Here is a 23,923-nt window from a genome sequence, read left to right on the forward strand (position 1 = left end):
AAAAAAGAAAAACATTCTTCATGAATTCAAGTAAACGGGGACAGCGTTTAACACAACACATTCTCACTCCGACCTCGTCATACATTGATGTTCGGTCATGGACTTTCTACGTCCACATATGATGTGCAAGGTACCCTGGGTGTGTTGGCTGTTGTAGTTCTGAGACACTGTGTCAAGTTCTGCCTGTTACATACATTGTCTTCTTTCAAGATACACTTCCGTTTTCACAGGAAATTTTACGCTTACATACAGTCTCTTTCAAAACAAACGCACTTCAGGAAAAAGGAGTTTGGCTTTAGAATCCGTACGGGACACAAACACTGTTCTCTGGGGTGAAAGTCAGTGTTTGTTGGACCCATCTACCACCCCTCCCGCCTGCCCCAGTCTGACTATTGCTGCCTTAACTTTCGTCCTTGTCCCACCCCGTTTCCTCCTGATGCTGCCAAGCAACGTTAAACTATAGTGGCAACCAGTAGCGTATTATGCCAGCCTTGAAGGACACCATTTTTTGTTGGTTTCTGACGCCGCAAGTCACTGCCCAAGCACCGGATTATGACGACTTTGGAGTAAGACGGGGCTCTTTAACAACAGCAAAGCTAGAACAAAACATAATGTTTTAGCTAAAATACGTGTTTAAGCATATGAATGGATAAATGACACTAGGTTAATAATGGCACAAAGTGTTTGAGCATTTGTAAAATTACGTTTTGATATGGTTTTACTGTTGTTGAACATGGCCACCATTTACTTCAGATTATGAAGAATGTTCACCTTTTTTCAATTCTCTGTTCACCCTGATTGCATGTGAGAAAAACAAAAGTTTTCTTCACGAAGGTAAAGGTAACACACGGTGAGTAACTGATATAGAAACTGTCAGTCTGTGGATGAAGTACTCTTTAAGTGGAATGTGAATGTGTCAGGAATGTGCTTTTTTTTTTTTTGAAGCACCAAATATCTTGAATTATCTGAAACATTTCAATAACACACGTTTGTATTGCCATTATTAACATACAAAAAATGTATAATGAATGGGACCAGTAACATTTCAGTCTTTTTAAACTCACTGAAGACATTTTAAGTGGGTCACTGCCACTCAACAATAGAAAACATACAATCGAGAAGTGTAGATTACAGTAAGCTGCATACCTGCAAATTCACACCTGAGATCATACAAGATATGCACACAGTGCTACATACCCTGCACTTAGTAAACTGCAGACAGATACTTCACATTTGTCTAGATTTTCACTCATCTCACACATTATTAGGTTTAGATAAACTATAAAAAGTCTGTATATGCATTTCACACACACAAACACACCCAGAAAAAAAGATTTGAACGAGGCTTCAGTATAAAAGGACCTTATCATAGTTTTTAACCCATTAAAGCTGGAGTGAGGAACTTTTGTCTCCCCCCCCTGTGGCAATGAGAGTAATTACACAAATGCTGTCAACAAGCGCTCATGTCATGTCTGTAGATGAGCTCTCTACATCTCCCCCACCCCCTAGAAACGCCATTTTGATAGTGTTATCAACTCTTTCCTAATGGGAGTAGCTAGCACTACCTCAAAAAGTTGCTAAAAGTCACCAGATGACGTCATATGTTCCTTTGCATATTAGTGACGTCATTGTACATTAACGGAAGCATTAAAACTTCAACAAAATATTTGAAAGGCAAGAGAGCTTTCAGCACCATTTTCTCATACTTCCAATCCAGAGAACGAAGACTGAAACTCACAACTGAACTCCTGCTGCAAGTGGCGTCTCCTCTCCTCCTGCGATCTCTCCCCTACTGCATGGTGCAAGAGGAAGGACAGGGAGAGACCTTGTGCTGATGGCAGAGGGGTCGTGGACTGTGATTACTCTGAGCAGCACGCATGGGAATGAATTACAATACAATACATTTCTCTCTTCTACTCTGACGGTCTGAATGAGGCGCTAAATTTGTCAGTAGTGGCATTTTAGAAACAAAGTAAGAGGGTCTAAAAAGTCGCTAAATCTAGGCAGGCAATTTGCCAAGTAGGTAACACTGTCTCTTCAAATCTTTTTCTGTTACTTTAATTAAAAATTCCTTTTCACTTTCTGGGTGGTTGACATAAAATGCATTACTTTGGCGCACCAGCACAAGAAAGTTGCCACAGTCCCCAAACACCTCCAATATTCTGCATAACACAGAGAGCTTTATCTTATATGAAAAAGTCCCACACTTCAGCTTTAACTATAAATTGCAAATACTCAACATTTCTGCAATAAAACTGATGACATGCTGTGATTTCAAAAAATATATGTGTGGTTATGTATATGCGGTTTTATCTTGTGTGTACAGCCCTGTGTTGTAGTCTTTTATTTTTAATTTATTGCTGCTGCAGCAAAACCAGTTGCCCCTCAGGGACAAATAACGGTCTTAAACCCTGCTGTGTTCATATATATAATTTGTGCTAAACAAGCTACAATATGTATAACTAGAGGTCCTTCAAGAGTTGGCTCATACTTTCTTTTGCACCATCCAGCTGTCTAATTAAAGCTGTTGTTGGTAACTTCTTAAATAAGCAACTTTACTGAAATTGTCACTATATTCAAACAGCAGTATAAGACAGATAATCTGCCTCCCTTGAATTACTTCTAATGGCATTAATACACGTGAAGGAAAACAACCAATCAGAGCTGAGGAGTCTCTAATGCAGCTGTCAATCATGTCAGTCACAGCTTGTGAACTTTGGTGAGACTGTCAAAATAGGCAGCACTGATCAAATATGCATCAGGATTCTCCTACTGCACTGCCCATTTCTCTCCTCAATTGTTCTCAGAAACATATTTTAGTGTACTGTTTAGCTGTAAAATGAGACACTTGGTCCAGGCAGTAGGTGGTGCTTCACTCAACCGTTTCCAACATGGCAGCCAAGGCACAAGCGTTCTCATTTTACAGCTAAACAGTACACTAAAATATGTTTCTGAAAACGTTTGAGGAGAGAAATAGGCAATGATTCATATTTGATCAGTCCTAGTTTGACAGTTTGACAGAAGTTAAGGAGCAATGATTGTGAGCTGTGATAGGCTCTTGCAAATGCCATCAGAAGAGGTAGGAAGAGAAGGAAGATCATGATTTTTATGATGTAATACTGTGTGGATGTAGTGACAGTTTCAGGAAGTTATTCTCATAAAAGTTACCAAGTGTAGTTTTAAAGCAGCTTCAAAAACATTTGTCTGATTGAAAGTTAGGAATGTGATTCCTATCCTAAAAGTGCATCATAGTCTATATACCACACAAGTCTGCCATCAACTGGCTTCACCCCGGTGACGGGCCACTTGTCTGGGTTGTCCTTCACTCGGCTCAGCTGGGTGATCAGTTCATGCTTGCCTTTGCCCATCACTAAAACAGCGACCGTGCGAGCTCGGTTAATGGCACTGAAAGTGAGGCTCATGCGCTGGTGAGGCTTGACAGGACTCTCAGTGAGCGCCACCAGACCTTCCCCAAGTTTGTCCACTTTATTGCCAGGGAACAGAGAGGCAGTGTGGCTGTCATAGCCGACTCCCAGCAGTACAAAATGGAAGCTGGAGCCATTTACCAACTTGCTGACCTCTTGCTCATACAGCCGTGCTCCTCCGTCCTCCTCCACACACAGACGCTGGTTGAGCTGCACTGGCATGGGGTGGATGTTGTAATAGGGTATCCTCACGTGTTGCAGTAGATGGTTGTGCAGGCTGTGGAAGTTGGACTCCATTTCAGTCAGAGGCACGCATCGTTCGTCTACCATCCACACATGCGTATCCCTCCAGGGGAAGGAGAAGTGGTGCAGGGCTAACCTGTGGAACAAAGCGAGGGGAGTGGACCCACCAGAGAGGGCAAGATGGAAAACACCCCCTTCACGCACTGCTGCCTCTGCTGCTTCCTCTATGTCTGCAGCTAGCCTCTCCACCAGCTCCTCAGCCCAGGCGGACACCATGTCAGCACTACGAAATTTGCCTTGCATTACTTGGAAACCGTCTGCTGACGTTCCAGACATCTGATCAGGGCTGATTATCACCACTTCACTGTTGTAGCTAATGTCTTTCCCTTTTATACGGACATCCAGCAGGTCTCCATTGTCAGCACCCCCGGGGTAGATGCGGGGAAAAGAACTGGCTAAGCTTCTCAGCAGTGGTGTCCAAAAACCCCAGGAAGCCAGCAGGTTTTCAGCACTGATAAAACTGTTCTTACGTCCAGCGAAAATGTGAGAAATAAGTTCTGAATATGCTTCCTTCTGCTCTCTTGGAGTTTGCACATAATAGTCTGAAATAGGCAAACCTAGAACATTGACATCTTTATGCTCCGTCACTTCCTTCCACTCATCGTCTATTAAAACTGGCTTGAATAAATTCTTACTTACAAGAATTGCTGGATATTGAAGGTTGCCATGCCCAAAGAAGAAAACTATCTGTTTGGGCTTGCAGTGAATGCTGTTGTGGTTCTGAAGACAAAATATGTCATTCTTGAAAAGTATACGCGCATACCCCACCCGTTCATCTAACATCTTCCCTGAGATCAAAAGAACTGGCACACCTTCATACTGGGTCTCATCGATGTGTGCCAACACAGCTGAAAGACACAAACAGGATCACTTATTAGCAGAAGTGTATTTGTTGTATACCAAGTGTTTAATTACACAAATGCTGTCAACAAGTGGTCATGTCGTATGTCTGCAGGTGAGCTCTCTACATTTAACAGCAGTAAAGAATACTTAAATCACAGTGATTATAAGAAAAGCGGTCACCTGCAAATGTTGGTGTGAGACTGACGTGATCTTTTGTCTTATTCAACTCTTGCTGAACTGCTGTCTTGTACGCTTGGTACTGGCCGATCACGGCTTGATTCTTTCCTACAGGCAGCAGGGAACTGAAAATCTGCAGCTTATTTTGAAGGACTTCCTCACTGCTGCTCAGATTCACTGGAAGCCTCATGGTCAGCAGGGTCATGACCTCAGTCAGGTGGTTCTGCAGCACATCTCTGATCACCCCATATTGGTCATAGAAGGGCATACGACCTTAAGGAGAAAGAGAGGATGTGAACACATGATTAGGAGTTCTTGCTCCTTTTTCATATCTCAAAAGACCATTTCTATATTAATTACTCAGCCATTGTTAGGTTGAATTCGTGAAGACTTTGTTTTTCTGGCATGCCTTCACTGTGAACAGAGAATCCAAAAACTGAGAAAATTCTTAACTAAGTTTTAGGACAACATAACAGCAAAACTTTATCAAAACATCAGTTTACAAACTCTCACACAGTTTGTGCAGAATAATCCAGGCCTTATTTATCCAGTCATATGCTCAGTACTTCCCAAACAAACAGACTTGGATTATACTGCATGAATTGTGTGAGTGGATGGAAACTTTAACTGACCTTTTGCTAAGCCCCGCCCTTTTGTGACGGTCCAACAAGCTCTCGGAGTAAGCATGGAGCCCACACTGTAACTAACTGCACTCCCTGAAGAAATATGATCATATTTTTGGAAAAATGAAAGAGTGATTCCAGAGAGAAGCAGACAGAGGAGTCTACAGTCTGTGTTTGAAGGATATATCCAGGATGTCAAACTGACTCAGCAGCAACAACAGGTTAAAAAGACAAAGATAGTTAGAAGCTAAAGCCGAACTATAGGCTACAGATCACAGTGTAAAAGTGAACCACCACATCACTGCTGATCGCCACAGAAGACAATGGATATAAAGGAAACTTTGCTGATATTGAACCAGCTGTGCGGCATCACAGTGTGTGCAGGTGAATGGTGTTTGGCTTCGCCCCCGTGCCACTGCCAGCACCTGGACCTCAGACGCCGGACAGGCAGGGATCTCCAGGGGAAGTCAAACATCCTTCATCTGCACACACTGCAATGACACACAGCTGGTTCAATATCAGCAAAGTTTCCCTGCTTCCCTTCACTGGTTCCTGTACAGCAGGTGTGGATACATTCAGCAGGCTATATCTTCAGTAGCTAGCTAGCTAACACTACACTTTTCAGGGTTTGATTTTGGTTTTGGAACAGGGAAGAAATGTACATCTTTTTCCAACCTCTCCAGGTAACGAGTATCATTAATACACGACGTGCCCCAGACACAACATTTACAAAACCATCCACAAAACCAGCCTGAAAAAGAAGGAAATCTGAAACCATTGCATTAGATCCAAAAGAGCACAGCTGAGTTGTTGTTGGACCCTGGTCTGAAAGATCTGGTCCAGCCCGATGCTACGTTATGACATGCCAGTCTGTGTTTGGGGGCGGGACTTAGCGAAAGGTCAACTCATCAAGGATTTTCTCAGTTTTTGAATTCTTCATTTACCGAATGATGCAAGAAAATTATTTTAGTCACAGTTTAAGATAACATAAATGAGTAACTGACCTTTGACATCGAGGGTCTCTTTCATTACAATCTCCACCCTCTCGATGTGGTGCTTGTTCCAAATGGGATCCAGAAAGTTTTTGTTCTCTACTCTGAATGGAAGTATCTTTGCAACCACCTTTTCACAAAAGCAAAAAAAAACCCAAAACCATTACATCAAATCAAACATGTCATTTACAGAGTTACGGGTAAAAGGAACACATTGTGTAGGATATTTTTACCTGCTTCCCCAGGTAATGGTCGATTCTGTACATTTCTTCATCCTTCAAGGAGCTACCAAGTTGAGATGCAAGTACCTGGGCACTCCTGAAGTCATGTCCAAAAGGCTTCTCTAGCACCACCCTCAGCCACGCCCCACTGGTTGGTCTGCAACTATTATTTATCTTATCAGCAATATCTGCATATGCAAAGGCTGGTACTGAGAGGTAGAACAGCCTCCCTGCCTCTGTTATTCCCTCTTGTTGGAGCTCTTGTTTAATATGTTTGGCCAGTTCCTGGTAGTCCTCTATGGACTTCAGCTGCCGATACTGTGAGAGCCGCAGGTACTGCTCTTTCAACAGAGCACAGCGCTCCGCTGATACATCTTTTGAGCAGGACACTGCTTTCAGGATCTCAAACAGGACAGGCGTGGCCACGTCGGCAGGTGACAGTCCTCCAGCATAGAAGGAAAAGGTGTATCCACTACTGACCTGGTTAGTGTACAGGTCGAAGAAGCCCTGCCACAGGTACTTCTTTGCCAGATCACCTGTGCCTCCCACTATTACCACTGAAACATGGCCAGGTCTCTGTGCCTCTGCTTTCTCCTCGCCATTTCCTCCCTGGGCACATATAGTGACCAATAGCAGGAGCACAGTCACAAACATGCTCTGGTTCTAACTGTCCAAACTCCTGTATGAACACAGTAATGAGAGACATTACATGTAGGTATTCATCTAGCACCACTAGACAGACAGACATCATATCAAAGCTAAATATGTGATTGAAACTAGTCATGAAACAAAACAGGTGCTTGTAGGGTTTAATAAACTACTATTTTTATACCTCCATGACAGCTGTGGCCAGAGGCGTTATGTTTCCAGGTTATCCGTCTGTCAATCTCATTGTCATGAACACGATATCTCAAGAAGGTCTTGGGAAAATGTGTTCAAATTTGGCACAAACGTCCACTTGGACTCAAGGATGAACCAATTAGAAGACAAGGTCACTGTGACCTCAGAAAACACATTTTTGGCTAAAACTCATGAAGGCCCCGATCACACAGAAAGCGTTCTGCAGGTTGCAAAATGCGAGGCGCGCCGCAATGCCATTTTCTTTTTTCACTGAATGCCACGAGTAATAAAAACGCTTTTTATTGTTGCCAGGCAACCACCCTATCACCTTCTTAGCCTAACCTTCCCGTATACTCAATCTACCATTTATAATTCTAATTATTTAACAGGAATTAATAGCTAGCTCCTAAAATGGACAGGCAGAGGGTACTTGCTGTAACTCTGGTTGAGGGTGAGAGGTTGTCAGCAAACAGTTTGTTGGGCACAGGGAAACGGAGATCTGTGTGGGTACATGAGACCCTAAAACACAGGGTGGATCACAGGGAGTACCATCAGCTGGTCCAGGAGCTTCACCTCAATGATGGCCGTTTCAAGTACTGCACTTTTATGCTTCCACGCCTGCTGTTTGCTATTGAGACTGTGGTAACTGCAGTTTGTAAAGTCGTATAGCTCTGGGTATCCAGCAACTGCAACCACCAGTTTCTCCTCCATTGTTTACCAACTGTAAACTTGTTGTCATGACCACCACAGAAGGCCTGCATCTCAAACCATCCCATTGGACAATGGGAAAAAAAACGAGATGATGCAGGGTGCTTTGCCGCTCTGTGTTGAAGTTTTGTCAATTCAAGGAACTCAAAACTCAAAAAGGCCAGGTGCCTAGAGTGCAGAGACGCAAATTCTCATTAAAACAATTGCAAAAAGCCACCTCCAGCTGCTGTAATGCTTTCTGTGTGATCAGGGCCAAATTCAGTACAGTGCAGATCTCTGCCAGAAGGTTGTGTTCTGGCTGTCACGTGCCTGCTGGAGCTGATCATGACCACTCTAGGCAATGCACGGTTCAGCTGCGGCCACAGCGAAGACAACAAAAATCGGAATTTATTCATCTGGTATTATGCCTAACTTTATAGGATCATAGGATATGGGTATGAAATTAGTCTGCAGAGTCATGATAAAGGCCAAAATGTAGCCCGCAACGGCCCGAAAGGCTTGCTGTTTCTAGCTGAGACATTTGCCGGGAATACTATTTGCTCTATGCTGCAATGCGTGTGTTGATCACTTACGACCCCTTCCAACTGGTTAAGAAAAGCAAGGGCTTAACAGTCAGTGACAGAACGAAACAGTCAATACAACGGGTTTTTCAACAATAATGAAACACTGCAACCACGGCATATGCCTGGCAGAGATAACTCTGACAAAATTTTATGCATGTCTAACAGGATTAAATGATGAAGTTATGACATTTTATATCTATAAGGTCATTTTTATGGGGGCATCATAATGTCCTGATAAAACACTTTTCAGGCCATATGATAGACTGATAAAAATAAAATACAACTGGACAGAAAATCTCAACATTATTGTAGTCATTTTAAAAAGGGAGACTTCATACTTTTATTTAAAAAATGGTTTCAAGTTTCAAATAATAAGACGTTTGTTCAACCAAAAAAAAAAAACCCTTCATTTGAACTCCTTTTGAACTCCTTTAAGGGTCATTCTGACTTATAATAATAATAAATAATAATAATAAATAAAAATAATAAAATTTCATACCATTGCAAATCTACATCATATGAGTGAAGACAGAGGACTGCAACTTGACTGAAAGGCATACAACCATTAGGAAGTAATTCTAGTTCATTATCAAATTATCTTCTATTTTCTTGATTGTTCTGTCAAAAATAGTGAAAAATACTTTCACAGAGCCCAAGGTGATGCATGCTTGTTTTGCCTGACCAACAGTCCAAAACCCAAAGATGTTCAGTTTACTATCACAAACAACAAAGAAAAGCAGCAATCCATCACAATTAAGAGGCTAGAACCAGCAAATATTTGGGAACTGTGCTTAAAAAATACAACTGAGAAATAAAGTCCCATTCACATTTAAAACAATGCACACATGCAAAAGACACTGCTGTATTTCTTTTGTAACATCCAAAACTCATCAAAATACAACAACAACCAAAATTAGCCAATACAGATCAATAATTTGAAGACTGAATGTAAAGCAATAGTAAATACAACCTTCAAATACGCTGAAACTTACACAGATCTCCAAAGGCTGATGGTCCAAATGAAATTACTCAGCAAAGTCTCTTTCAGCAGCTGTTTTGTAGTCTCCTGGGAGCCAGTGATGTGGTGTTGTGGTATTGTCATGAGCGTAATGATCAGTTACTACTGGTGAAGCAGTGGTGTAGACTTTGTACTTTGCTCAGGGGCACTGGGCTTCCTGTAAAACAACTGTTCTGTTGATAGTGTGCCGGGAATGTCAGACCAACTGATTGATGATTTTGCAAGAACTTTAAATCATTTATTTAGCAAGAAAGGAAAAGGCTGTAGCAAAGGCATACTCCTTAGTCAGATACTAGGAATGGACCAACTGGGTTGGGGAGAGGGATATGTTGGAAACTAGAATTACTGCCTCGCGGTTGTATTTCTCCACCAATCAGTTCATTTAAGTTGCAGTTTACATCCATGTCTGTCCAGACTCATAACATATGTACAGAGGACTGAAAGAGAGCTTCATCACATGTTGCAACGCCAACCACTTGAAGCTCAATATCAGCAAGACTACCAGATGAACAGGAGGCCCCCTGTTCAGGTCTTCATCCATGACAGAGCAGACGGGAGTTTTGAGGACACTCAGATCCTTAAATTTGTGCAACAGGCTCCTGCAAATCTTTTATCAGTCTGTAGTAACTTGTGCATAAAGGCTTGGAGGCTGTTGAGGTAGGCCAGCTAGGTAATCAGGTTTGAACAGGACAGTGTGGAGGCAGTGGTGGCAGAGGAGGACGAAGGTCAAAATCAGAGCCCTTGGATATAAAATGTCCGTAATCTCTTCTATTATACATTTGTGTAAAATTTTGTCATGATTACTGTATGAATTATTAAGTAATGGCCAAAAATATGTTTTGTAAGGTCACAGTTAGTCTAAGTGGATGTTGAAATTTGAGGAAATTCCCCCCAGGGCTTTCCTGAGATTTTAACCTGGTCAATTCACAGCAACAACAGTGTTTCCTCTATAATTGTACAGGCCTGCCGGGCCACCGGGTCAACAGGAACCCCCGCCAGGCCAAAAAATTTATTTTTTTTAATGCCGAAAATAACATGATGACCGATGGACAGACAGACCACAGCTGACTCCAGCACAGAGGCATACAATGGGTGTTCAGTGAAACACAGAACACACAATGTGTGCTGCGGTGCAAAGAACTGCCACCCGTAAGCATGTGTGTTTTGACTATCAACACAATGATAACCTGGCCAGTTCACAGCAACACCAGTGTTTCCTTTATGATTGTACAGGCCTGCCAGGCCACAGGAACCCATGTCAGGGCAACTTTTTTTTTCTTTTTTTTTTTTTAATTTAAGGTCAATAATAACGTAAAGACTGATATAAGTAAGGTGCAAATGTAAATATGTAAAAAAAATGTTCTTGTTAAGCCATGTTTTGTATGTGTGGCATCCACTACTTCAAAGCAGTCAACTTTTGCCTGTGTGGTAAGTGTAACTTCAACACTGCATGGCGTGCAGAGGACACAAATGGCCAAAAACCTACACTTCTGCCCAGGCTGAGGACACTGATGCAGTAAAATATCTCATTCATGCATTTATTCATTCATTTTCTGTAACACCTTATCCTGTTAGGGGTCACGGGGGGGCTGGAGCCTATCCCCGCTGACACTGGGCGAGGGGCAGGTAAGCCCTGGTCAGGTCGTCAGACTATCACAGGGCTGACACAAAGACACAGACAACCGTTCACACTCACATTTACACCTATGGGCAAATGAGAGTCACCAATTAAGATAAGATAAGAAGCTTTATTGTCATTGCACAAAAATATACAACGAAATTTCGTTTGGCAGCAATCTCTTGTAGAAGCTACAATATCAAAAAAGTGCATCACAGTCAAATAAACCTAGCCTGCAAGTTTTTGGACAGTGGGAGGAAGCTGGAGTACCCAGAAAAAACCCACGCTGACACAGGGAGAACATGCGAACTCCACACAGAACGGCTCCCCGACTCCAGGTTTGAGCTGGGAACCGTCTCACTGTGAGGCGACAATGCTGCACCACCATGCCGCCAATAAAATACCTAAAAACATTTAACACCTAGTAGGACATTTGAACAGGCAAACACTCTGCACACTGTTTCATATCCAAAAGACTGATAGGAGTCAGAGGGAAAACCTCTTCTCCTCATCATGACGTGCACAACAAAGTGCAAAGGGGACACTGACACGCATTTAAAATCCTCAGTATCTCAATGCAACTGTCACTGACATTTGTCATAAGAAAAAAAGACTCTAAATGTATTTTTGCAGCTGCGTAGCATAAGGAGCTACAGTAATAGCCGAGGCCTAGGTGTTATAAACCTGATTAATGACAGAGCACATTTTATTTTCCTCTCTCCCTCTCTAGGGAGACTGAAAATTCTACATGTTGAGCAGAACACCCACGGTATGAAGCTCATTTTATGACTGAGTGCAACATCTGGAATCCCTGCATTCCACAATCATGTTTACACAGTGGCAACGCAAACAGCAAAGGCCACCTCATGAGTGCTAACTGTTTCAAAAACAGCTGAATTTTATGTTCGATTTACTTCGTCCATGATTACTGCAGTGAAAATATTTTTTTTTTCTTAACATTAACACTTTCCACGTCTGTTTGCACTAAAGGCTGTGGATTGATCCGTGTGCTCCAGTCCTTTCTTTTCCTTTGCAGCTTGCCACATCTTGTGTAAAGACTGATAACACAAGGCAACTGGAAAAATCCTATTTGACAACAAATTGTGTCTTTTCATTCCTAACTGCGTTGCTCCTTTTAAACTACATAGCCAACCACTTGTGCTCTTCTCATCTTTCTCTCTATTGACCCCCAGGCTACTACTTTTTCCACTTATTTTGCTGGAATCCATAATGTGGCATATCATCTGGGAAGACACTATCTATATTCAGCCTCTGACTTCTTTCCTTTTCTCCAGAATTTATCCAGTGAACACCAAGACACAATTCAGTCACAAGCTGCTTTCATTTCTTACCACCACAGAAAATCTTCCCTCACACCAGTGCACCACATACACACTCCAAAGTACCCATTTAATCTGATCTGATCTTTATTAACTAACCTAGGAGGACCTCAAAGTTCATGTCATGGATTTTCTTTCTTCTTGTTGTGCTTATTTCCCCCATGGGAATCAATGAAATGGCATATCAATTGAAAGCACACTATCCTCATTCAAGCTATCTTCATTTAGTTATTGACTTCATTCTTCCTCCCCAGAATTTACCCATTATTTCCAACACATGATTCCTCCTCAGTCACAAGCTGCTTTCATTTTTTATCAGCATAAAAATTTTCCCCTAACAAGAGAGCACCACAAACACGCGCCACACTGATTAATTTATGGGTCATTCTATACCAGCTCACCCAGGACAATCTACCAGCTCATGTCATGGACGTTCTTGGAAAAATTATGTGAAAACTTCTATTAAACTGATGAGACCTTGCAACATCCTATAGCTCCGAGCCTCACTGCTGATTTTTCACTGAAATTGGGTTGACATTTGTACTGTACATCCAAGAACCTCTAAGTAGGGCTGGTCGATAAAATACTCTCAAAACTGGGTCGCAATGTATGTCGATGACAATGATAAGGATAGACCTTGATAGATCCAAAGAGCGTGTCATGCAGCAGAAGTTAACAGACAGCTGTCAGTCAGTCTGCAGTGTTGGGGATGCCTGTCATTGTACATGCCCTTTTTTCACTGCAAAGTTAGTGCCAAGGTAAGGAGGAATTGAAAGTAGCATGGACATAACGAAAAGAGGGGAAAAGGAGTGAGGAGCAAAGTGGCGGTGAAGCTAAAGAAGGGCTCTTATCAAAAATGGATGAAATTGTGGATAAAAAAGGTTGAACAATGTCTATAATTTGGAAGTGGTTTGGCTACTTGAAAGGTGACGGTGCACGGACAAAGATGGTCTTCAAAATATGTCGTTGGTTGGTACCATATGGACGGGAAAGGTAACAAACCTTTTCGATCACCCGAAAAGGTGGCATCAAAGGAGCAGAGATATAACAGACGCCATGTCATACTTTCTAGCCAAGGACATAATGCTTATGAACACCGTGGAGAAAGACAGGTTCAAGAAACTAATTAAAATGCTAGACTGCAGGTATGAGCTCCAAGGGAGGAAGTATTTTTCCCAAACTGCTCCGCCCCAGCTCTACAGCGAGTGTCGTGGGAAGCTGGAAAATCATTTTGTTTCTTCAGTTGTCAGACATTATCAGGATACTTTTCAAACTTGCAGCATTATCAAATTACATATCGTGATAAATATCGATCAGCCCTACCTCTATGTTGAATATAATTTTAAAAATGTATTCATATAGGTTTTACAGTAGTCAAATTGTTGTTTTTCACCCAACAAAGAATCTTTAATTTTGTGAGTCTGCAACTTGCCGCAAGTCGGTTTGCTTATATATATGAAAGTTAGCTTGCTACAATAGTCGCAATGGCAACAGTTCACACAAAAATGGCTGCCTCTCACATGATCCTAATTAGTTGATTTGAATGGGAATGTCCATTTTCCTCTCATTCTACTTCTGTGGTGCTGGGCTGCCATAGACTGTGTGTGCTACTTAGTTGGCTGCTGAATAAGAGTCTGTCGCTCTTAAGTAGCTTGTTCTTCAGCTTGTGGGATGTGTGCTTTGTGCTACTAAATTAGCTGCTGATGAGAGTCTGTCATTTCACAGCAGCTCAGTCTTCTCATCTCATTTCAGCTCCCTCAGTGGACATGCTCCAGCGCTTCAGAGCAGAAAATACTGCTCATTTTTCATAATTCTGAAACCTTATCTTATGTACTTGGTGATTTTTTTTTTTAAAAAAACTACAACAAACTCATTATTACACATTTTTATTTTTGCTTTACCTTGACTTTAAAAATGAGTGTGACCAAATGTCTGTTTTTCAGGATGCTATAGCTGCACTCTGGGATATAAAAAGTTAAAGTTTTGGAATGCAGCAAAGTGCACCACATGTCATGGGGCTAGGGTTGCAATGGTATGAGATTTTCACGGTATGATAACTGTCTCAGAAGATATATAATTTAATTAATTTTTAAAACGCCTGGAGGATCTGCTCCAAACTTGGGATTTATTGTGGGCTATGATTCAGTGCTGGTTCATGGATGTATTAAGAGACCTGGATACAGCACAGGAGATGGGACATGGTTCATACCTATAAAAGTAAGTCCGTGGCAAATGATGCCATAAAAGCTCTATTTCAATGGTATGAAATTACTCGGATGATCAGTGCTGCTTCTGCATCGCTGGGCCGTCGGAGCAAGCGCACGAGAGACTTCGACCAGTCAAGCTGGCAACTTCCAGTTTAGAACTCTACTAACATGAATGGTGATAACATGATTTAATCTTGCTGCTCTTCTAGAGTTTCTAAATGTTACTGGACCTAATGAATCAAATCCTGATAGTGAAACAAGTCATTTTTGCAGGGATTGTGGCGTTAAAAAAAAAGAATCGACTGACTTGTAGATGTCTCTTGGTCAATTACAGCACTCTATGGTCTGTTATTTCTGAAGAGTAGACTGTTGTAATGGATGCAGTTCTGATCAAAGATACTTAGCCAGAGCAATTAATCACTTTTGAATCAATAAAATGATTTTAAAATATTTTGTAGGGCTTCGTGATACGGAAAAAACATAATATTGAGATTATTTTGACAAATATTATGATATGAGTGGTGAATTTAGTGGAAATGGTAATTTCTGCGTTTCCAATTCACTGAAAAAATAAAATCTCAAAAATGATAATGTGATTTTCGCTGGGGTCTGTACCAAAAAAGCATGTTCCCTTACATCTGGAATATAATCTGTAGGCCAGGGCATTTGTCTAGCACCACAGCGCTTCATTTATAAAGGTATGTTGTGACACATTTTCTCTTTATCAAAGAGGTTTGATTTGGATATTGCACTTGGCCACATTGTGATTTCAATAATAAGTTTCTTTAGTAAACAGTCCGTATAATAAGCTAACCCTTACCTTACTTAGCAATGTCAAGCGCAAACTGCCTCTCCACCCTCAGAATCTGGCACAAGAGTAGGCACAAGAGTAGCTCCCAGCACTGACCTCACATTCTCCAGGCAGTAAAAGATGCGGCACATGTCCTGGCCCTGCCAAGTCATTAGCCTTCAGCTCCAACTTATGACTGTAAACTTGTGACCCTGGGAAAAAGAGCCTATCTGATATCATCAAGCTCCATGCAAAATTTCAGCAGACCAACCAACCAACCCACTAACCAACTGACAGAGCGCACTACAAAGGAAACAGATGTGCGGTATTATCGTTGTGAATAGCCTGTGAATGATAGAGGCATCCTAAAGATACTTTCTTTCATACAGTGAAGACTGGAATAACTTAAGTTGGTAGTCAATTCACCTGTCATCAGCACCTTGTCCAATTTTGCGTTTCTATGCAAAGTTCAATCTCTTGGTTCACTATCAACTGTCCATTAAACTCAACCCATGAATGAGAAGGTGAAGACATGCAAATGCAGCCAACAGTCAAACTGATAACACTGGATGACAGAGCACATGGCTTCCTTTTGTCTCAATTTATTATTTATGTTGCACAATGATTACACTGAGGTCACGTACATAAACCACTGATTTATAATTAACAAAATACAAACAAACTAGGCGGACATTTTGCAACTCATCTACTGTATCCAGGCATAAAAATGACTCCCTCTGGTGTTTAAGTACATTTTTAACTTCGTTCACAAGGTGTGACTGTATTCCATCCACCAAACAAAAATTGTGACTTTCTGTGGTGACCTTATTTGATTTTTATACCATGGTCTTCATGTACACTTGGTTCTGATTGGCTGCAGGGTGTCTGTTAAAACCTGATAATGGACATCTACCAAGTAGTTCCAATGACACTGTCGGGTCACCGTTCTAAATTAATGTGCTGGCTACATAACAGTATCAGCCTGTAACCATAACCATAGCAACATGGTTGCAGTCAAAGCCTCTGTTTACAATTTATTTCCCACACTGAGTGTAGTCTTCAGTGCCTCATCGTCTGACCACCACAGGATGGAGACTGTTACACACAAGCTGAGAGAAGTACACTGGCCCTCTGAGCTTACTCTGTATCACATCAGTGATCATGTCACATCCCATTCAGCTCACTACTTGTGAATAACGTTTCTATTGCATAAGAACCTTATGGGGCGATTATGATTGTTCCAGATATGACGTAAACCCTCAGGTGTTACCAGGGAAACAGAGTTATAGCTAGTGAAAAACTTCAGAATTTGATTATCTCTTACACATACCATATTCATTTTATTTTTTTTTTTATTGTACATTCAGACTTTTCCCAATTCAGCAAATGGAGGTTAGAGAGTTACTGACTCAAGCGAGGGAGTTCAAGCATCTCGGGATCTTGCTCACAAGTGAGAGTAGAATGGAGCGTGAAATGGATTAGCGGTTTGGTGCAGCTTCTGTGGCGGACCGTCGTGGTGAAGAGGGAGCTGAGCCAGAAGGTGAAGCTATCGATTTACTGGTCCATTAACGTCCCAACCCTCACCTATGGTCATGAGTTCTGGGTAGTGACCGAAAGAATGAGGTTGCAGATACAAGCGGGCGAATTGAGTTCTCTCTGTGGGGTGTCTGGGCTCAGCCTTGGAGATAGGGTGAGGAGCTTGGACATCTGGAAGGAGCTCAGAGAAGAGCTGCTGCTCATTTGTGTCTAAAGGCCAAGGGGTCAGTTGAGGTGGTTCAAGCATCTGACCAGGATGCCTCCTGGGCACCTCCAGTTAGAGGTGTTCTGGGCATGTCCCACTGTAAGGAGGTCCCGGGGCAGACCAAGAACACGCTTAAGGGATTACATATCTCATCTGGCCTGGGAACGCCCTGGGGTCCCCCAGGAGGAGCTGGAAATCGTTGCTGGGGAGAGGGATGTCTGGGGTGCTTTGCTTCACCTACTGCCCCCGTGACCGGGCCTCCGATAAGCAGATAAAATTGGATGGATGGATGGAAATATATAAACATATTTTGTTTTGCCTCGCAAGTCCAGTTTAGAATACTGATTACTTTCTCAGATGTGATTCTTTCCATGTTTGTGTTGACTTTGTCAGTGCCATACAAGGTTTGTTTCTTTTACAGCGATGTTTCTTTAAGGGATTATGTCATCTTGAATCTGGGACTCTCATTTAATAATAACAACACAAACTTCTGCCAGGTTTGTTGGTGTCTCAGACCCTCAAAGTGTCTGTGTGCGCCACTGCTGCAGGTCAGGCTGAGACACTGAACACCACACACACACACACACACACACACACTTATGTGCGGTTCAAAAGGTTCCTTGAACGCATCCTGTTTACACGTGTTGCGCTGAATCCTGTAGCTCCCTGCAAAATATGTTTTCCTGTCACTGTAGTCTCACCAAACAAGACTCAAAACAGCACAGAAACACATTTGGTGTGATTATTTCTCGGTGCCAGGGTTTTCAAACGGTTGTAAAGGACGACATTAGCTATGGTAATGATGGTTGTAGGAACTTGACCAACGGTTATTGGCTCGAGACTGTACGTTAGCGTAGGTAACCGTTAACGTAAACCTCAAACACGGAAGTCAATGGAGTCTATAAGCTGTCAGGTGATATATTGAGCATCTTTAGCGAAGCTAGCTCGTTGTTATTTACGAGTCATTCATTACTTGTGTGGTGAAAACACAGCACACACACCGACAGATGACCAGCGGAGGAAACGTGAACGATTCCACCTGCTAGCTGTCAAACTTCACTTCCGCTAACGCTACAAACACACAATCCTTTTACCAATACCTGAAATACAGCTAAAACTGTTCATGAGACTAAACTACACAGTAACACATATAAAGGCAGCTGACAGACTGTAGAAAGTTAATTGGATACGAACCTGTCCCGTGGTGCCATGAAGGACTGCACACCGTCAATAAACGCTTCCTGCAGAGGTCACGTGACGCGGCCCTGCCGCTGATATCAGGAAAATTTTATTGCAAATATGTGACAGTGAACGGCAGAAGGCTTTGCATTTTCAAATTCTGTATTTCTAACAAAATAAAGAGATATGTTTTTAAATTTTGCACACCTTCTGCCCTTCTAATGTTGTTAGGATTTGCTGACTCAGATTAACAGTGTACATTTTGCAACAATGAACCTGAAACACTGGTACATTTGTTTTGTAGTTGTTCACTTTCTGCTCAGTTTTGGACAAATTTAGGAACAGACATTCTGCATAATATGTACTTTTACTGTTGGACCCCTAGGGGTGATTTTGTACTATATTATACTACTAAATTACTTTGCAGATTTAGATTGGGCCTATTACAAAATATAAATCAACTAAGCCTAATTAACTATTATATATTATCAAAGGTAAGACACCCAGCACTATTTAAAGGAGCCTATTGCCCTTCCTTTACCAGCTGCAACATTAAAGGGGAACAACACCTAAATTAAGAATTCCAATATTTTATTTTCATGGGTTAAGAAAGTTTCATCAGTATTTGTGTACATAATCTACTCACAGAGAAGTAAATATCAAACTTTTGATGTCTTCAAGTATAAAGTCTGGAGCTGCTCCATATACAATTCATTGTCTATTAAGCAGCTCCAGCCTTTATAGCAACTTGTGAGAGAGTTGCTCATATTTATTGATATTTTGGACTGTCCTTAACATAGGAATAACATGTATGAATTTTGAAAATGGGTGTATTAATGCAACAATATTATAAACCAGTGATAAATAGATTTCGAAACAGCCCATTCTGCGCAGTAAGTACTTCTATTTTTGGTACTCAAAGTATATTTTGATGTCACCACCTCTGTATTTTCACTGAAGGAACATTTTGAGTGAGAACCTTTACTTGTTATAGAGTATTTTTGCACTATAGTATCAATACTTTTGCTCAAGTAAAATATCTGAGTACTGGTTTTCAACCAGCAGTCCAGGGACCCCAGAGTCCCTTAAGGGAGTTCCAGGGGTCCCTATAACAGTGAGGAATTGTTTGTTTTTACTATGTAATTCAGCAGAGGTGAGCCCAATGTGAGTAAAAGTCATATGATTGACTATTCTGATCACTGGTTTCACTTCCTCCACATCTGTTGCCTTAGCTGTAGCTGATAACTACAATATTCTGGTCTTAATCATATCTAATGACCAAAATCTTTTCAAATGGAGGTTCCTCAAGTGAAATCTTATCAAATGGGATTGGTGACCACTATCAATGTAGGGGTCTGTGGCACAAAAAAGTTTGAGAATCACTAGCCCTGGGAAAAAGGGGGTTTCCCATCGACTTCAGCTGCGGAAAATCAAGTGCAAGACCCTCATTGACAAGACTGAGTTACCATGGGGGTCTCAGTTCTCACTGGACCTAAGTGCAAGTTTATCGGAGGAGGGAATTTCACAAATTTAAATGATGTAATTGCCTGTTACAAGGTGAAATGTGTAAGTAATTATAGTTTATACAGTTGACCCATTATTGATATTTTATATGTACACTCTTCATATCTGAACTCTGCCCTACGTTGTAGTGCAACTGCAACAATTTCCCTAAGGATAAAAAAAGTTCAGTCTTATCTTTATGGCCAGTGGACACTGTGGAGAACAGGCTGATTTGACTGAGGAGTATATGACAGGTCAAAGCCCAGTATGAAGTGAAAGTGAAAATTAAACAGCATAAGTGTAGATTTCAAGGGGGGACACAGAGGACACACTCCCCTCAATACGTAGGACATATGCATTTGTCCCTGCCAATAAAGACATGCAAGTAGCAGATGAATTTTATTTGTCCGGATTAAAGACATTTACACCTTAAACTGATGCAGAAAGGCACAAGTTGGTGTAGAAATCACCACGATGCAGGAAATGTAGTTTTTTATTCTCACATTTTTGGGGTGGAGGACCTGAAACCAACATATTTGGTATGTTATACACAGTAGATATTAGATTGATTACTGGTTGATATTTAGATTGGACATTGTATGGACTTAAAGTAATGAGTTGAGGTAGTAGAAGGGTATAGTCTCCTTTCATCCATCTTTCTCTGCAAAGTATTAAAGTCTACACTTGCAGGGAAAATCAGAGTAATTTAAGTCAAAGCAATGTCACAAAATTCTTCTGGAAAAGACAAATATTTCTTTTATTGATAGAAGCCACTCTTTCACATCTTGATTTATAAGGGTCAGAGTTTTAGAATATTAAACATACCTCTAACTGTTTGTTGTTACCTAAGCACAATAGTAGCACATCTAAATGAGTTTGATCAAAGTTCACACATGAATGATGTGAATGAATAAATCCCCACCCTCTGCACGTCTTTTATCAGCTGCAGTTAGTGTCCCTAGCTGTTGCCTGTCACATGGGGGCAGCTGTAGACTGTAGAGAACTGTCCATGTAAGAGGGACCTCTGTTGGTGTCTGTGTGGTATCGCTCATCAACCAAATGCTATCAGCCCTGAATGCTCCATCTCAAACTGAAAAATAAAAGCTGCCCTCCACAATGTCAACAAGTGGCAAAAAGTGTGCTGAATATCTCCAATTTTAACTTAAAAAAACCTCCAGAATAACACAAAGTGCTGACCTGGAGCGGATAAACATTAGCTCATGTTTGCTCTTCATTGTCCAGCTGTCTCGTGTCATCACCCCCTGACTCCAGACCTACCTCAAACAAAGCAGGTGCCCTTTTGGTCAGATAATGATTCGATTGTTGTTGACCACACCGCCAGTCGCCCTCTCTGGTCCTCCCTTTTCCTCCTCTGAACAGTTGTGGTCGTTACAGCACAGACCTTTACTCAGCACCTCCACAGTGCCATCTAAAACACATAATGAAAGCTAGCAGCTGAAAAAGACACCCTAACCTTTTAAAAATGTCCATATCATTAAAAGTGTGCGATTATAAAATGCGAGTTACTGGAAGGTTTTGTATTGTTTGGGTTGGATGTTCACATTTTTTAACTATTATGTTTTAGGGTTTTTGTTGCCTTAAGTGTAGATCAGCTAGAGAGGGACAAGAAGGGGGGAGTCGCAGATGAGATGACACACAGCAAAGGGCTGCAGGTTATAAACAAACCTGTGTTTCTGCCTTGAAGGAGCCTAGATGGCGAGCTAGAGGACACCCCTGGACGTTTACATTTTATGAGTATTTGAGTATTTAGTGGCACAGTTTGCTCTAAAACAACACCACCAGGTCCATTCAGCAGCTGTTCTGGAATTTTTGGTATTGCAAAATCTTCCTCAGCTGCTGTTTCTAATGAATGAACTTTCAGTTTCAACTTTTAAGCCAAGAAGTCCATGCAGGGCTCTGAAAAATGGAAGTTTAAATATCTACAGTGCCATGACAACCAGGCAAACATCTCTTAAGCTACTAAAGCTGTAGTGGACCTGACAGAGAAATTGTTTTGTTGGCTGCTGTTTAAGGGTAGGAATGAAAGAAATTTTCATCTCAACGATGTGTTGTAGTTTAATCCCAAATTCTAACATAGGCTATACACACACACACACACACACACACACACACACACACACACACACTCACCATCCACACCGCTACCTTACAAACAGCTGTAATGCCTGTAATCATCGCACTGTAGAGCCCTCCCAAGTTGGCCAGCCACTGTGAAATGTAAACAGTAAACAGGATGGAGCATCCTGTGTCTGTGTGTGTGTGTGTGTGTGTGTGTGTGTGTGTGTGTGTGTGTGTGCACTTGTTTGTGTGTGTGAGTCACAGACAGTAAGTGTGTGTGTGGAGGAGAGGAGGAGGGGGCGCCACTAAAGGGAGAATGAGCCCATGCAGAGCGTGCTAGCCCAGCTGTCACTGCTATAACTTCAGACTTGAGAGACCACAGGATGCAAGCTGGAGGGCCACTGTGTGTGTTTAAGTGTGTGTGTGTGTGTGTGTGTGTGTGTGTGTATTGTCGCCCCCCCCCCAGCCACCCCCAGGCATTCCCCACAGCCCCTGGCTTCCTTCCTCCCCTTTGTTAAGCCTGCAGGCAGACTTCGTCAAGCTGAGCACACAAACGAATGCATATGAATGTGTGCTGTCATCTTTATTAGGCCCCCTTTGCCAACAGCCATTACATTTAACACGGGTCTTTACTGAAGGAGATTTCACTTTCTGTAATGCCCCCCACTCTTTACTTGCCAGACGAGGGGGATTATAGTGACCTCAGTCTGGTATACATTTGAATACACAACCTGTTGCACTCTAATAAGAGAACATAACACCCAGCAATGAACAAAGGCTGATTTTTCAGGGTTGTTTCTGGCAGGTTATTCGATATGTGGCTTAAAAGGAAAAGGTAATTAGTGGTGGTTTTGGATTTCAAAGGTGAGCCAATCTTTCTTTGGATTCTTACTAAATTATCTGTCTATACCTGCAGTTTTCACGGCTCTTTGATGAGGTCAGTGCCAATGCAGGCCGCAATGACTGCTCAGGGCAAAGCCTCAAATAGATTTATCCCATGCATGTATGACTAATGCTCCGTGTTTTTTACCACATCCTCAGATTTCTCCTCCTCATAAGACAAAAACTTGTCGGAGCATGTTCTTTCTTTTGTTCCTGAACGCTACGCCGCACACAACAGACACCCACCCCAAATTCCAGCGAGGAGAGGTAGTGTTTTTTCAGAGGTGGCATGTGGAGCTTTTAAAATGAGATGGCTGAGGACAAGGGGAAAACGAAAAACAATGCACAAGCTTTTCTTTTCAGATAACAGAGACAGAGAAGCTGCTGTAACTTCCATCCTGTTTGTGAGGAACATAAAAGGATGGTGGTTTGGGTTTTATGGTGTAATTATTGGAGCACGCTTCTGTTGGCAGAGACGTTACAACATGTGGTCTAGTGGTTTTTATTCAGTTTTGCACCTATATTGACCTTGCAGAGATCTGTGACTTCAAATGCTACTCTCTGTTGTAGTTTATTTGTCTAAAGCATATCACTACATGATTTCACATGGTGTCAATGCCAGTACAGTAGTGAGCTGAACAATGTCGCGGTTGCTGTGCTCAGATATCCAGTGTTTTTGTCGTCACATATGATTGTTTTTGCCTTGTGTGATTTCACGTTATCAGTAGGATTACACACTCCTTTGTGGGTTGAATACGCCTCCCTCATAGGCTTATAAAAAAGCCACGGTATTATCTCAGCAATGCACAATGTCTTCTTATGTCTTGCTTCAGACCTCTGAATTAAGGCCCACATGTCTGCTTCTTTTACT

The 23,923-nt window shown here is 41.7% G+C and overlaps 1 protein-coding gene across 2 annotated transcripts; it reads right to left on the minus strand.

Moving 5' to 3' along the window:
* Positions 1–81: 81 nt before the first annotated feature.
* Positions 82–18,669, minus strand: h6pd (hexose-6-phosphate dehydrogenase (glucose 1-dehydrogenase)). Of its 2 annotated transcripts, XM_049591886.1 has the most exons (6): positions 18,604–18,648; positions 9,688–9,870; positions 6,597–7,263; positions 6,376–6,493; positions 4,752–5,021; positions 82–4,576 (listed from the first exon to the last, which is right to left on the minus strand). In XM_049591886.1, the coding sequence occupies exons 3-6, from the start codon at positions 7,236–7,238 to the stop codon at positions 3,231–3,233; spliced, it is 2,376 nt and encodes a 791-aa protein (XP_049447843.1). In that variant the 5' UTR covers positions 7,239–7,263; positions 9,688–9,870; positions 18,604–18,648; the 3' UTR covers positions 82–3,230. The 2 variants fall into 2 exon arrangements, with proteins under 2 accessions (XP_049447843.1, XP_049447852.1); XM_049591895.1 differs by lacking the exon at positions 9,688–9,870 and having other exon boundaries at positions 18,604–18,669.
* Between the last annotated feature and the right edge of the window lie 5,254 nt (positions 18,670–23,923).

This window comes from Epinephelus fuscoguttatus, linkage group LG1 (assembly GCF_011397635.1).
Source record: "Epinephelus fuscoguttatus linkage group LG1, E.fuscoguttatus.final_Chr_v1".
In the NCBI taxonomy this organism is placed as follows: domain Eukaryota; kingdom Metazoa; phylum Chordata; class Actinopteri; order Perciformes; family Serranidae; genus Epinephelus; species Epinephelus fuscoguttatus.